This window comes from Bison bison, unplaced genomic scaffold (assembly GCF_000754665.1).
Source record: "Bison bison bison isolate TAMUID 2011002044 unplaced genomic scaffold, Bison_UMD1.0 scf7180017864067, whole genome shotgun sequence".
In the NCBI taxonomy this organism is placed as follows: Eukaryota; Metazoa; Chordata; class Mammalia; order Artiodactyla; family Bovidae; genus Bison; species Bison bison.
Genome location: NW_011494639.1, coordinates 42923 through 58907, shown reverse-complemented (window position 1 = coordinate 58907; position 15985 = coordinate 42923). Strand labels below are relative to the sequence as shown.

At 41.3% G+C, this 15985-nt stretch overlaps 1 protein-coding gene across 1 annotated transcript in view; it reads right to left on the bottom strand.

Annotated features, from left to right (window-relative positions):
- Positions 1 to 6795: 6795 nt before the first annotated feature.
- The window catches only part of LOC104986340 (membrane cofactor protein-like), a 43081-nt gene continuing 33891 nt past the window's right edge, over positions 6796 to 15985 (bottom strand). The window contains exon 4 of the mRNA XM_010836876.1: positions 6796 to 6839. Within this exon, the coding sequence (XP_010835178.1) occupies positions 6796 to 6839 (44 nt within the window). The remainder of the gene's footprint in view (positions 6840 to 15985) is intronic.

Below are 15985 nucleotides of genomic sequence, written 5' to 3'. Positions count from 1 at the left end.
TGATACAGGTTTTCTCGGCCTAGCAAATAACAAATTAGGGTGAGTAACTTTCTCAGTGTGATCCATTCTTAAAGGGATTTGGTCACCTTCTGCTGGTATGTACACCAGAGAGAAAGAAAATAGTTTATTGACCACAGACCCCTATATCCTACTTAACTCATACATAAGCCGAAAGGGAAAGAAGTTTGTCTCTTTTAAGAAGTTAATTTCTTAGAGGTAAATAGAAAAGAGGTAGTTAATTAAAATAAAATTGAAAATGGCTTCTAGGTATCACAGCAGTGACTGAAACCTCTAAATAATGCAAAGTTTGAACAACTAAGCAAGTTCAGTTCAGTCGCTCAGTCATGTCCTACTCTTTTTGACCCAATGGCCTGCAGCATGCCAGGCTTCCCTGTCCATCAGCAACTCCTGGAGCTTGGTTAAACTCCTGTCCATCGAGTTGGTGATGTCATCCAACCCAACTAAGCAAGGGGCTTGTCAAATACCCTCATGGTCTACAGGAAAGCAGCGGTGCTATGATTCTGTAAAGTCTGCCCACTACATTCCAGGGTGATATTTTCTAGAACAGCCTGGAAATGATGAAAGCAATGCAGCTTAGGAAGAAAAACAGAACCGCTACATCTTTCTGTGACTATCACGTTTGACTCATTTCTGAAAGTCTGTAGACTATGTTAAATGTTGTTCTTTAATACAAATATGCACGTTTTAAAAAATAGGCATAAACGTTAATTTTTGGATAAAATGCTGTCAGGCATTACGACTTTTAGAATGCAGCGCCAGATTTGCCTATTTTCTTAAATCCTACAATGTACTTTATCAATCAAAATTCAACTTCCTACCTACGTCAGGTCTCTTCAGCATTCTTACAGAAGACTTTTATGATCACATTAAAAGCTATCTCTGTATATTTTATGACAATTAAAAAAGATACAGTAGTCTCAGGTTATAGGAAAGTAAAATTTGACAAAATGTTTTCTTTCTTTATAGCCAAGCTAATTTTCACCTGGTGTTGGTGTTAGAAAGCTTGCTTTTTTTTTTTTTTCTTAAACTACAGATGGCTTCCTTTGATTAGCCAGACTTCAATATCTTAATTTGAGTCTTGGTCATTTTCTGACTTCTTTAATAATTTTCTCTTAACATATAAGCACTGACTCTGGTCTTTAGGGCTTCTCAGGTGGCAGCAGTGATAAAGAGCCTGCCTGCCAGTGCAGGAGATGTGAGAGACTTGGGCTCGATCCCTGGGTCGAGGAGATCCCCTCGAGGAGTGCATGGCAACTCACTCCAGTATTCTGGCTGTGGGTAACAAGGTAGGGCTGAACGCCGTGAGCAGGGGAGGCGCGAGGCAGGCTGGGAGGGGAGAAGCCTGGACAGACTTCAGGCTCTGAGGCTGGAGGGCTAGAAGGGGTGACTGTGGGAGGGGAACGCTTCCAGAAGGTGGGCCCGATTAGAGGCGCACTCTCATGTGAGATAAAACACACTGGAAATAAACGCATTATCACAAATGAAACTTCTCCACAATGACATTTTATTTTTTAATAGTTTTAAAGATCCAATCAATTCTCAAAAAACAAGCAATACAGACATGAGACTTCTCAGTCCACTGGGGATTCACTCTTGCAGTTTTAAGTTTAAATTCAAATACATCTTTCCCTCTCATTCAAACAGCATTTCTAGAGAACAACGGTTTCCCCATATATTTAAGTAATTGACAAATTATTTACTAGACAAAATAATTTATATTTGCACATATATTTCAATCACTTATAAATATATAAAATTGGAAAAACTAAATTTTAAGTGGAAACTACTATGAAAGTAAATTTATTTTAGTAAGCATAAAATTCTTTGGTTGAAAAAACACCTCCTGAGGGCTTTTAAAGTCTAAGTACTTAGGGCCACCCCCTTGCTTCTAAGAAAGAGCTACAGTCTTGAAAAGCATGTGAAAGTAGGGACAGTAAAACGTCAATGTATAATTTTTTAAGAATTCCTGAATTTATTCTGTTCAAGCTTATACTCCTGAAGTGCCTCACTAGGGATTACCAAGGGAAGAACCATTTACAGAGCCTTATCAACATGTCCTTTGGGAGTAAAAATAATATTTACACGGGTGCACTTTTGATTCCTCTCTCACATCCTTCTCAAGGCCATGTTTCTTTGGCCCAATTGTGCTACTAACTGTGAAGTTTGAGGACTTTCCTGGTGGCCCAGTGGTTGGGTTTCCATGCTTCCGCCTCAGGGGGCATGGGTTTGATCCCAGTCTGGGAAGTTCTGCATGCTGAGGTGCAATCAAAAAATTAAAAAAAAAATTTTTTTTCAAAGGTGTACAATAAAACCTGTGAAAACATAATTTGAGTTAGAGCAGAGTCCCTCCTCTGTGGCCACTGGTGTGAGGACAGAGAAGCGGGCTGGGGTCTGTCCTGCCCGAGTGTCCAGAGCCACCTGAGCTGTTTCCTCTTTCCTTCCCTTTGCGTGATCTACAGCTAATCCACGGAGTTGAGTTTGCTTTTCTGAAATACAGGGCTTCATTTTTACTCTGCCCTTTACAGATGAGGTGAGGAGCCTCACCTCATACAGAAGCCTGATTCTGAATGATTCTTGATTTGTTAGACTGCCTCATTGTTCTTAAAAGGGGTGAAAAACAAATGCCAGCCATAAACTTCATAGCTTCTCTAAATCAACATGAGGTTACAAAGTTCTTAAAATGATATTTCAACCTATTAACTGTAAGAGTGTTTTCTGGTATTATTCTTAGTTAAGAAAGTCAAATTTGTTCAAATTCCCAATATTCAGTGTTTTTACTGTCTAAGGTCTGAAGTAGTGCCCACATATTTGTAAATGCTTTTTAAATAAACAATATATAAAAAGGATTTTTCAGTGATTGAACAATGAATATTAAGAGTTGGCTTTAATCTTTGAATGCTGCTGCTAAGTCACTTCAGTCGTGTCCGACTCTGTGTGACCCCATAGAAGGCAGCCCACCAGGCTCCCCGGTCCCTGGGATTCTCCAGGCAAGAACACTGGAGTGGGTTGCCATTTCCTTCTCCAGTGCATGAAAGTGAAAAGTGAAAGTGAAGTTGCTCAGTCATGTCCGACTCTTCGTGACCCCATGGACTGCAGCCTACCAGGCTCCTCCGTCCATGGGATTTTCCAGGCAAGAGTACTGGAGTGGGGTGCCGTTGAAATGATTTAAAAATCACTTTCTTTACAAATGAAATTTAATTAATTTCATTTTGAAGCATATTTCTCTAAGTTTGGAGATTTTATTTAAAAAAAACATTTTCTCACCTAGATACTACTGGGGACTGTCTTGACTTGCCCTATAAATACAAGTGTTATTGAAGTGAAAACAGGCAAGGTGTTCAACTCCAAATTCCTACATGTTTCAGAGAAATGTGAAGGATGGTGAGCACATTAGAGCCCAAAGTAAAACGTTAGCACTGTGAGGTAGTTGCATTCATGAGCGTGAAAGAAATCAGAGAATAACTTCTGTAGATTGCTTTTTTCCCTTCTGTTTTCACTGAGACGTAATTGATATACAGGCATACCTCGGAGACATCCGTGGGTTTGATTCTAGAGTGGCTCATTAAAGTGATTTATCCCAATAAACTGAGTCACAGGAATTGTTCGTTTTTTTCCAGTGGATATAGAAGTTCTGTTTACACTATCCTGTGGTCTATTAAGAGTGCAGGAGCAGTGTGTCTACACAACAATGTACATAGCTGAACTAAAAATTACCTTATTGCTAAAAATGTTAAGCATCACCTGTGCCGTCAGTGAGTTGTAGCAGTGACATCCAAGGTAAGTGAGCACAGATCACCATGACAGAATCATAGCTTTAAAAGCTTGAATTATCGTAAGAGTTAGCACAGTGTGATACAGAGACCGGCAATGAGCAAATGCTGTTTGAAAAATGGCACTGATAGAATTGCTGGATGCAGGGTTGCCACAAACCTTCATTTGAACACACACAAAAATGCAATATCTGCAAAGGGCAGCAAACCAGAGAACAAGTGAACAAGGTTTGCTTGTGTAACGCTGTACAGGCTTAAGATGCTCAGCATGATCTGATAATGAGACATTTCTGAAATGATTGCCACAGTAAGTTTTCTTAACATCTATTAACTCACATGGTTACCAAATTCTTTTCCTTGCGATCAGAACATTCAAGACCTTCTTCCTTAGCAACTTGCCAAGGTAGTCACCCCTTGATATCCAAAGAGGATTGGTTCCAGATCCCCAACCACTTCCCCTGCAATTAAAAATCTGAATCCTCCAGACTCATATAATATAGCATGGCATTGCTGGCCCTCTGTATCCAAGGATGCTGATGCAGAACTATTGGATGCAGAGTGTGGACTGTATACAACACAGCATTACTAGTTATAGTTACCCTGCTGTATACACTGGGCTTCCCTGGTGACTCAGCCATGAAGAATCTGCCTGCAATGAAGGAGACCTGGGTTCAATCCCCGAGTTGAGAAGATCCCCTGGAGGAGGAAATGGCAACCCGTTTCAGTACTCTTGCCTGGGAAATCCCACGGACACAGGAGCCTTGCAGGCTGCAATCCGTGGGGTCGCAAGAGTTGGACACAACTTAGCGGCCAGACCACCACCGCCGCCACGTACATTGTATCTTTGTACTTGTTCATCTTATATCTGGAATTTTGTACCTTTTCACCCCCTTCACTCATCTCACCCACCACCTCTCAGTCCCCACTTCTTGCAACCAGACATCTGGCTTCTTTTTCTGTGAGTGCGGATGTCTGGATTTCGAATACTTATGAGATCGTACAGGATTTGCTTTTCTCTGTGTGACTTACTCACTCAGCATAATTCCTTCAAGGTCGTTGTGTTGACACAAAGGGCAGGATTTCCTTACTTCTCGCGGCTGGATAGTATTGCACCGTGTGTGTAAACCACGGCTTCTTTGTCGTCCCTCAGCGGACACTTCCGTTGTTTCCATATCTTTGTTATTGTAAATAATTCTGAAGTAAACAGAAAGGTGTAGTTACATCGTCCATGTGGTGGTTTCATCTCCTTCAAATACATATCCAGATAGAACCGCTGGATCATATAGTGGTTCTGTTTTAATTTTTTGAGGAAAATCCATGCTGTTTCTCACAGTATCTGTATGAGTTTACTGCAGATCTTAACATTTTAAAAGAATCAAAGGGTAAAGGGACGCATGGATTTATGGAAACCTTTTAGTGTGTCTGTACTACAGGAGTGGTCAAATTTTTCTAATAAGTGGTGGATGGAGTGCGAAACTCTGTTTCCCTACAAGGTAAGGTAAAACACAGCATCAGAGATGAACAGAATTAAGTACATAAATTAAATTCCAGCAGTCCAGTTAGCAAATGGACAATTAAAAAACAACTGCATTTTTCAGTAAGTCACTGAAAAAGGATTCTTTTAAAAACACACATTTTTCTAACATTGCAATTTAAAATGTTGCTCTGAGAGGGAACCTTTAAAAAGGTAATGATTCTGAGTGTTCAATTTCGGGAATGCCTTGCTTACCCCTCACTTGAAGGAAATCATGTGTTCTGGTTAGGGTCTCCTAAGTAACTAAAACTTACATCACATTTTTTGGTGACAACAGACAGCTTTCTCAAATTTATTATTCAATTCCAGCATTGTCCAAAGAAATATAATGAAAGTTACGTAGGTAATTTTGAATTTTCTAGAAGCCACATTAAAAAAAAAATGAAAAGAAGCAGGAAAATTAGTTTTCATATATTTTACTTAACCCCGTGAACTCGAGCTCATTTTACGTAGGATGAGCCAGTTTTGACATTCGCAGCAGCCACTCAGGACCACCAGCTCTGGAGCTGGGAAACGCAGTTCCACTCCTGCTTCGGAACCGGACTACAGCAGACAGACTACAACCGAACGCGGACGCGCCGGTTACTGACAGTGTGCCCGCCCAGCGAACCCTCGGGTGCCTGCCTCATGAAGAGCTGACCGTGTGAACGCCGGAGACTTCATTATCCCCCTGGAGGGGGAGGCTTCACTATGAGCCGGCGCTGCCACGCGCGGTACTTGTTACATGGCCGTGTCCTCAGGACTGTTGTGGAGAGCGATTCAACAATTAGGCCTCTCAATGAATCCTTGAAGATGACTATTTTTTGAAGCGATACTTTTTTTTTTTTTTCCTGTTATAAGGAAATGCTTCTCTTTAAGTAGAATTTTAAATAGAAATCTAATGTTTGGCAAAGATGCATGCGTGCATGCTAAGCGGCTTCATTCATGTCCAACTCTTTGCAACCCCATGGACTGTAGCCCACCAGGCTCCTCTGTCCATGGGGATTCTCTAGGCAAGAACACTGGAGTGGGTTGCCATGTGCCCTCCTCCAGGGGATCTTCCTGGCCCAGGGATTGAATCCGAGTCTCTTACTTCTCCTGCATTGGCAGGAAGGTTCTTTAACAACTAGCACCACTTGGGAAGCCCTTGACAAAGATAAATAAGTATTAATATAAACTTAAACAGCTCATTTGATATAACAAAGAACCTGATTAAAACAACGAAGATGATTAAAATGTGAGCTAATTACAGTTATGTTAAATTACCTTCAGCATTCCTTAAGTCTACTCCAAGTGTTCACAGACACTTGAACCTCATGGGCTGTCTGAACACTCTTTCCTGGTTGGCTTTAGCCTCTAAGGAATTCTTAGAGAACCGCACGGAAACATAGGGCTGGCTAGGCCCACATGCCGTTCTAGATGGGATTCTTTGTCTTCACCTTTTACCCTGTGATGAAAGACGCCACTGTGCTCTTACTAAGAAGTTGCCCCTTACCGGCCTTTGTAGAATCTGTTCCCAAAGTTGTGACTGTAACCTAAGGTAGCACCACACATCACAGGTTATGTAAAATTCACCTCCTCTCTTCCTGGCTCTGTGGACACACGTTCTGGTCCCCCCAAAAGAACTTCTAATTCATTTCATTCAGAGACAGAAAGTAGAGGGGGGTTACACATCTAAAGGCGATACATTTCATGATTTTCCCAAACCGATGGATTTTTGTTGGTGGTGGATTTTATTATATGATAAAAATATCCTGGTCAAGGAATGCCTTTGCAGAATTAATATTTACAAGTTGAAAGTGAATTTCTTTACAAAATTAAGTAAAATGTATTGTGATTTCTATTTACAAAAAACCCCAAAGTGAATATAAAATGAACAGATTCTGTTATTATTTCTCACTGGGCTAAAAAATTCCCCCATGTTTTGGATTCCCAGCTCCTAGAAGGTAGAGGAGTTAGTCTGATGGCTAACTCCGTGGTCAACAGTTATTCTAATAAGTAAGTAAAGTAGTTAGTCATTCAGTCATGCCTGACTCTTTGCGACCCCATGCACTGCAGCCCACTAGGCTCCTCTGTCCATGAGATTTTCCAGGCAAGGATACTGGAGTGGGTTGCCATTTCCTTCTCCAGGGGATCTTCCCAACCCAGGGATGTAGCCCGGGTCTCCGTCACCACAGATTCTTTACTGACTGAGCTACAAGTCTCCTAAGTCAAAGCAAAACGTGTGAGTGCACATTATTTTACACAAAAACAGGGAAGGTAGGAGAAAACATCAATAATCTAGCAAAGGGAATGGGAAACCAGGTATCCCTTGGATGTCCACTGCCAAATTAGCTTAGTGTCAACAGCCAAATATTCATTGAACATCTCTGAAAAAAATGCAGCAGAAAAGAGATACTTTTCAATGGTAAAAGCAAACCTTTCTCTCATCTCTTCTCAGAGGGAAATAAAATGTCCTTGTCTGTAGCTCTCACCAGTTAGGTATGTGCTGAACAGAAGGGGAGAGTGCTGAATGAAATAGTGACGTCACACAGAAAGGAAGCAAGGGTGGCATAAAAAAGGGACGAAATCAATGAGGGAGGAGAAGGGAAGTAAGCTGACAATTAAGTTTATACATCATGGCTCTCCTGATTCTCATTAGGAGCCTGAAACAGGAATTTGGTGCAAGAAACCACTTTACCTCCAAAGTCTTATAGATCATTCAGCAGATAAATGGGTTGTAAATTTGTGCACAATCTGTTTGCCCATGAAACCACTTAGCCTCAAGTGACTAATGTAAACTTTTTTTCTCCGAATGAGATGGGATGAGGAGAAATGGTCCTGGCCTCTAACACCTTAGATTTTGAGGGACGCACAGAGCAAGTATTAATTTCATGTAATGTTGTCTCTGAAATCGATTTTTTTGACGCCACACATTTTGAGATGGATCTTTTGCGTTGAAGACAGTTTCTTCCTGCGCCACAGTTGTTTCCACCTATACAGCTTATTATATAACCTTTCCTTTTCCCGAAATGGATCTAAATTTTGTACATGCACTCTCTCAACTAATCAAAAAAATCCTTGTTATTAGTTTCTGTTTAAGTTTTTTTTTGAAAAGTTTTTTGACTGCTCAAGAAGAATAGCCAACTAGAAAAAAGTTCCAATTAATTTGATCCTTCAAGTTTTTGCTGCATAGCTTACACTCCCACTGCCTGCATTGGATTTATTGAATCCAAAAAACTTTAGGAAAGCTCATTTAAGCAGACAGCTTAAAAACTACAGTTTCTGGATGAGTCATTATTTATATAACATTAAAATAATTTTAAGTTATAACGAATAAGGGACTCCAATCAAAAGGGTGAAATAGGAGTAATAGCTCACCTCCTTCCTCAGATACAATCCTCACAGAATGCCTCTTAAAATGCTGACAGAAAATTTCAGATACCTAAAAGTACGAAAAAGATCTCCACCTAACTGGGTGGCACGAAAAAACAAAACAAAAAGGAGGCAGAAAGGAAATTGCCTGCATGCACGGGGGGAAGGAGCCGTAAGAGGGAAGGTTCCTGCGCCCTGTGAAGTCCCTTCACTGGCTGGGACAGAAAGAGAGCTTCGAGGAGTCAGCGGAGAGCGCGCCATTCAGTTTTCCGCAGGCAAAGCAGACCTGCCCTGCGCTCCCCAGCCTGCGACGTGCATCCGCTGATGCAAGCGGGGCCAGGGCACCGAGACTATGGAGGATTGACCCAGAAGAGGACGAGGGCTGGCTGCAGGCGTTCCGAAGGGCCTGGAGTGTAGTATGGCGGCCACCGGCAGGTGTATATGGAACAAACCTGGGCTCCCCCTAGAAGTGAAGCGCCGCTGTCAAGGGTCGCTGGAATGGAGGGCAGGGTCTGAAAACAACAGCCTGACTTTTGGTGTGCTCAGAGTGGGTGTGGTGCCACCCCCGAAAGCCCATTGTTCATGAGCACAAGCACAGGGAAGGGAAGGGCCTGCCAGAGCAGCCTCTGTCCCATCGAGCTCCCAGCGGACTCTGGACCACCTCTGGGAGATTGCAAGAATGCAAGCAGCAGGGAGGTGCCCTCAGGCAGAGGCGGGGGATGGAATCAGAGCTGATCCGTAGAAGATGCTCTTTGAGAACAGAGCTGAAATCTGAGCCCTCTCCCCTTGGCTGTGCTATTCACTGATTGAAGCCGCTGATACCTGCTTTGTAATCTGAGCACCCACGGAACCTCCGAGTGGACAACAGGTGCTCTCACAGCGGGGAAAGGTCTAGCCTTAGCCTCCAGTGGGTGTGGGCACATAGAGACAGGGCCAGGCCAGGGTCTGGGTTGCTTCCATAGCTCCCAATGTGCATCCATTTGCACAGAAGTGGCACTCATACCTGATTTCAGTGCATAGACACTTAGCGATCGGCACTGATGGTCTTGTGAAAACCGTGCCTGAGGGACGACAAGACTGATTGCTGGTATCATACCCATGACTGACGTGGGGCTGAGGGCAGTACTTGGTGAGCTCGCACAACAGGTGACAGGTGACGTCACAGTGTGCACGCCTGTGGGCAGAACCAGTGGAGGAGTACTGGGCGGCTCATCTCCCAGGGGGCTCCCAGTCCCGTCTGCTTCACACCACAGCGCGGAAACATATCTGGGGTCTTCTGATCCAGCAACTAAGGAGCAGACCCTGCCCCCTTTCTGGTTGTAACAACCACAGAACAAGGACAAGGTCCTGCTCAGTATCTAGCAGAGGCTCTGGCCACCACTATACCAGTCACACACTCTTTCTAGAGGAGAATGGCCAGCACACACTGAGGAAAGAGGTAGCAGTCATCCATAATAAAAACAGCCCTTCCACCAAAAATATTAAACCCATGCAGGCTAGACAGGGATGGGCCCACGTGAAAATAGTCCTCCAGGGCCACAGTAGATAATTGTTTCTACCAAATTCATAGAGGAAGAGAATTTAAGCAAAATGAGGAAGCAGAGGAACTCCCAATTAAAAGAGCAAAAGAATTGACCGGAAATAACTGATAATGAGTCAGAGGGAGCCCAGATAGACAAAAGGAGCCCACAAAAATTAGAAAACTCATTTCCTGGGACAAAAACTGACCTAAAGCCAGTAAATTGAAGATTGAATAATGCAGAAGAATGAATAAGTGATCTGAAAGATGGAAAAATGAAAATCACCCAATCAGAAGAGCAGACAAAGTCAAGTGAAAAACAAAATGAAAGCAATATAAAAGACCTATAGGATAATATAAAGTGGCCAATTTATGCACAATAGGGATTGCAGAAGAGGAAAAAGAAAAGGGGAGTGAAAATATATTTGAAGAAATTATGGCTAAAAACTTCCCATACCTATCGAAAGAAGCATATCCTGGTATACAAAGCACAGAGTGTCCCAAGCAAGATGAATCCCAACAGTTCTACAACAAGCCATGTTACAATTAAAATGGGAAAATTAAAGATAAAGAGAGACTAGTAAAGGTAGCAAGAGTTAATTGAACAAAGAGTTAATTACAAAGACTTAAAAATAAGATGTGTGTGTGTTTGCCTGTGTGGGTTAGTCACTTAGTTGTGTCCAACTCTTTGGGACCCCGTGGACGGTAGCCCACGGGCTCCTCTGCCCATGGAATTCTCCAGGAAAGAATACTGCAGTGGGTAGCCATTGCCTTCTCAAGGGGATCGTCCCAAACCAGGGATCGAACCTGGGCCTCCTGCATTGTAGGAAGATTCTTTACCATCTAAGCCACCAGGGAAGTCCTGAGCAGTCTTTAAAAAAAAAAAAAAATACAATTACCTTGAACCACTGAAACATTTTCCAGTAAGCCTGGTGATGTTTCTTCAAAGTTAAAGAGCATGGGCACATCAGTAACAGTCTACACCCTGGTTTTTCTCAGTATCGTTCAGGCCCAGCAGCAGCCTCACTGGGGAACTCTTTAGAAATGGGATCTCAGAACTCTAATGCTACTGATATTGGTGGTAGGATGCTCATATAATTGCTTGGCTTTAAAAAACTGATTACAGTGAGAGACAGTTTGGTTAATGCTTGAGAACTTTTAAGCATTTTGCTGATGTTTTAAACAATGATGGAGTAAGGAGCAGAAAGCTATTTTGCTTTGCTTCTTTAGAGGTTATTTCTACAACAAGTCTTTTGGACCTTTAAAAATATCCTTTAAAAATATATCATCAATTTAATTTTCTCTTAGACTTCTGTGTATACATAATTAAAAAGTACTGCTGATAGAGAAATCAAATATGCCTGTCATGCATTCCATTAATATAAGACTTAAGATTCATATCAAGGCATTTTGGGTATTTTAAAAAAGATTACGAAACAACATTTAAAAAATTTGAAAAAAAAATTTGAGCTCTAAATGAGTGACGAAGTTACTTTTATTACGTAGTCCAAGCTCACTCATTAATATAAAAATGTGTATATTAAAACCACAAGTAAACTAGGAGTACTAGGAGTTCGTCAAGGCTGTACATTGTCACCCTGCTTATTTAACTTCTATGCAGAATACATCATGAGAAACACTGGGCTGGAAGAAGCACAAGCTGGAATCAAGATTGCTGGGAGAAATATCAATAACCTCAGATATGCAGATGACACCACCCTTATGGCAGAAGGTGAAGAGGAACTAAAAAGCCCCTTAATGAAAGTTAAAAAGGAGAGTGAAAAAGTTAGCTTAAAGCTCAACATTCAGAAAATGAAGATCATGGCATCTGGTCCCATCGCTTCATGGAAAATAGATGGGGAAACAGCGGAAACAGTGTCAGACTTTATTTTTCTGGGCTCCAAAATCACTACAGATGGTGACTGCAGCCATGAAATTAAAACACGCTTACTCCTTGGAAGGAAAGTTATGACTAACCTAGATAGCATATTCAAAAGCAGAGACATTACTTTGCCAACAAAGGTCCGTCTAGTCAAGGCTATGGTTTTTCCAGTGGTCACGTATGGATGTGAGAGTTGGACTGTGAAGAAAGCTGAGTGCTGAAGAATTGATGCTTTTGAACTGTGGTGTTGGAGAAGACTCTTGAGAGTCCCATGGACTGCAAGGAGATCCAACCAGTCCATTCTGAAGGAGATCAGCCCTGGGATTTCTTTGGAAGGAATGATGCTAAAGCTGAAACTCCAGTCCTTTGGCCACCTCATGCGAAGAGTTGACTCATTGGAAAAGACTCTGATGCTGGGAGGGATTGGGGGCAGGAGGAGAAGGGGATGACAGAGGATGAGATGACTGGATGGCATCACTGACTTGATGGACATGAGTCTCAGTGAACTCCGAGAGTTGGTGATGGACAGGGAGGCCTGGTGTGCTTCAATTCATGGGGTCGCAAAGAGTAGGAGACAACTGAGCGACTGAACTAAACTGAACTGAAACTATGAGTTGCAAGAAGCCTTAAAATTATTAGTTTGATTTGAAAGCTATTTCCAAAGCATTATAAAGGGAAATTACTAAAAATCATGAATTTCAAAACACCTTATCTTAGTTTATGCTTCATGATTTATTCTAAGTCTTTTGTTGTCAGTTATTTCATTACCATTTAAGCTTGATTAAAAAACCCTATTCTCCTCACAAGATATGCATTTATATATATTTAAAAAATCTAAGTCCCCCTTCCTTTTTTAAATTTAGATATAAAAAGATATACAATATTAATGAGATGTCTTGTAAATCTTAACCTGCCGGGGTCCAGCCCCGGCTGATCCAGGGAGTTCGAAGTGGGGACCGTGACGGCGAGGGTCAGGATACAATAGCTTCAGTTAGATGTTAATTAAAGATGTAAAGAGTAATAGAATGAGGATAGCTCAGTAGGAAAATTCAGTGGAGAAAAGAGGCTGAGTAGCTTGGTTTACACGGGAGACCAATAAAACTTCAAGACAAGAAGTTTGCACCACTTATGTAGGCCGCAGGCATCCTTCCGTTCTCCCGAAGGAGAGGAGACACTGAGGCCTCCCTGGTCAGATCTTAGAAGCCCAGGTAAAATTAGTAAGCTTGGTGGGTTCCGCGCTCCAGATGGAGACTCAGCCAGAGTGTAAGAGAGAGAGCAACATGGGGAGACCAGTATTTTGAGAAACTGATCCCCATTCTTTATTTTCCATGGTCTACTTTTATACACTGAGATGTTATGCAAGAGTCACGCGGGGTCAGCAGTCCTGACTTTTATCAAAGTCAGGTGCTTCATACAAATGTATACAGAGGCCTTAGGGGTGTTACATCATCTTCTGGCCAGGGGGCCTGCTGACAATTTATGACCCTCTCCTTGTGACAGCGGTCAGTCAACCAGGACACTTATTTCTCCAGGGGTGATTATTCTTAAAACAGACGCCACCCAAATAAAGTTACATTCCTATAGGGTGAGGGTATAGTGGGTTTTGGTTAAGGAAAGAATTTACTTAGCCTAAGGTCTAATGTGATTTATATCAAAGGTTAATACTTATTCCTTCTATATATTCATTAATGTGTGTAAGGGCAGGGGATGTGGAGACTTAGCAACAAACATTGGCTCAACAAATGAAAAACCCTTCACCAATACAATTTCTAATCAGCCCACTATACTTATACTAATGGTTTTCTAACTTTTCTAAGGAACCTGTTTTTAGAAGGTTTAAAGCATCTCGTGCCTCTCACGGTTGGGAGGCTGTGAGCAATCACATGTGGCTGGACAAGCCTGTCAGGCAGGCTAGAGAACCTTCAGAGGAGTTTGTAGGTTAAAACACTCTTGTCACGCCCAGGAGATTTTATTAACTGGAGCTCTAAGTTAACTCCTTCTCCGAAAGAGGTGGTGGGGGACAGCCCCCCGTAAAGTCAGAGGTGTAGGTGAGAGCACAAGTAGTAAAGTAGGCAGGCTCTGGTTATGGGGGTAGATGCTCAAGGATTTCCAGGGTGACTCCTGAGGCTCTATCCCGCCTTTGCGTATGTCGAGCCTCCTTCCTCAGAGTGCCTCACTCTGGCCCTCAACATTAACCCACTCAGCAACTTAGTTTAACCCCATCAGTTTTACTGCTACTTAGTAAATTAAAACAACATAAGAGGGAAATCAAATAGTGTTGCTTTTAACCCCCAGTTTAGCCTGGATAAATAACAACTCTAAATGAAAAGAAATCAAACAGGGTATTTGAATTAAACACCTAAGGAGCTTCTTAAAACTACCTAAGCTATACAGACAAATGAAACATTTACCATAACAATTTCAGTGACTACAGTTTTCAAGTCTCCACAGCTAACCATTTTAAATTTAATTTTGGCTATCTGTCCAATCTAGACAGTAGGGTACATCTAGGGAGGGAAGACCCATGACTTGTTGCAGCACTTAAACCTCTAATCCCACAGAAATTTTTCTTAAAATAGCTGAAGTGACCAGCATGGTCACTCTTCTTGAGTTGATATTAACAGCAGATAAAGACATTTTTAGTGAAGAAATTCTACCCCAATGGCATACACATGCACACATTTTTTTTTAAGTCAGCATGGAAAATACAGTACAAACAAAACTTCACAGAAGTATGTCAAGAGTGAGAAGGACCAGTAAATTAAAGAAACATGCTTTAATGTACCCTCTCTGTCCGCTCTGCGGAATATTTGTACAGGCAGGCAGTAACTATTCCAGCGGCAATAACTACAAAAAACCAGGAAACAAGGGACATGTAATTGAAAAATCACTTCCAAGTTTCAAAATCTAGCAGAAGAAATAAATGTTGGTTAGATTTCCATGGTCAGAAAATGATATTTTATTTAAGCAAGTACACATTTTTATTCTGTTTTGTCTCTTCACTTTCTGAATCCAATTCTCTGGAATCACTTACATAGTTCACAGTAAGTCAGAGAAGCCCTAGATTAATTTCAAAAATGACCCACAGCATATTTGGGGTGTAAACTCATATGGCTATGCATCTTGAAACAACATATATTATTTAGGGTTTGTTAGTAAGTGGACATATACAATATAAAAGAATATATACATACAAGATAGTATATTACATGAAAGTTTATGTTTTCCTAAACTGGTTTACTTAATTTCACAATATTAAAACTAAAGAAATGAAAAATCACTAAAAAATTAATGCACTTCTTCAGAGTGATATCTTGATTTAAGTGGTATCAAAGTTTGGAATACTTACATACAGAAAGAATAATCACAGCAATGACTGCTGCATCTGGGAAAAACAAAAACACTTTGATGATAATTGAGCACGTAGGTGTCTCCAAATAGCTGTTGAATCTTAATGTGTAGATCCGCTATAATTACAGTGAAGAAAAAATTATCAATCTAGTTTTAGCATGACTGCAAGTGCATCCATGTCATTCTGACCACAGAACTTTTCAAAATATATTCCTTTTGAAATTCTTAACAGGACCCTTACATTTTAACATTGTGTGCTGCAACTACCATCCTAGGTTATTCAGTAAGGTAGCGGGAACAATTAGAATTCAGTAGATTAGAAGAAAATTGTTTTAAAACATTTTACCCAATTATAGTTCAGAAATATCAATAACCTCAGATATGCAGATGACACCACCCGTATGGCAGAAAGTGAAGAGGAACTTAAAAGCCTCTTTATGAAAGTTAAAGTGGAGAGTGAAAAAGTTGGCTTAAAGCTCAACATTCAGAAAATGAAGATCATGGTATCCGGTCCCATCACTTCATGGGAAATAGATCGGGAAACAGTGGAAACAGTGTCAGACTTTATTTTTCTG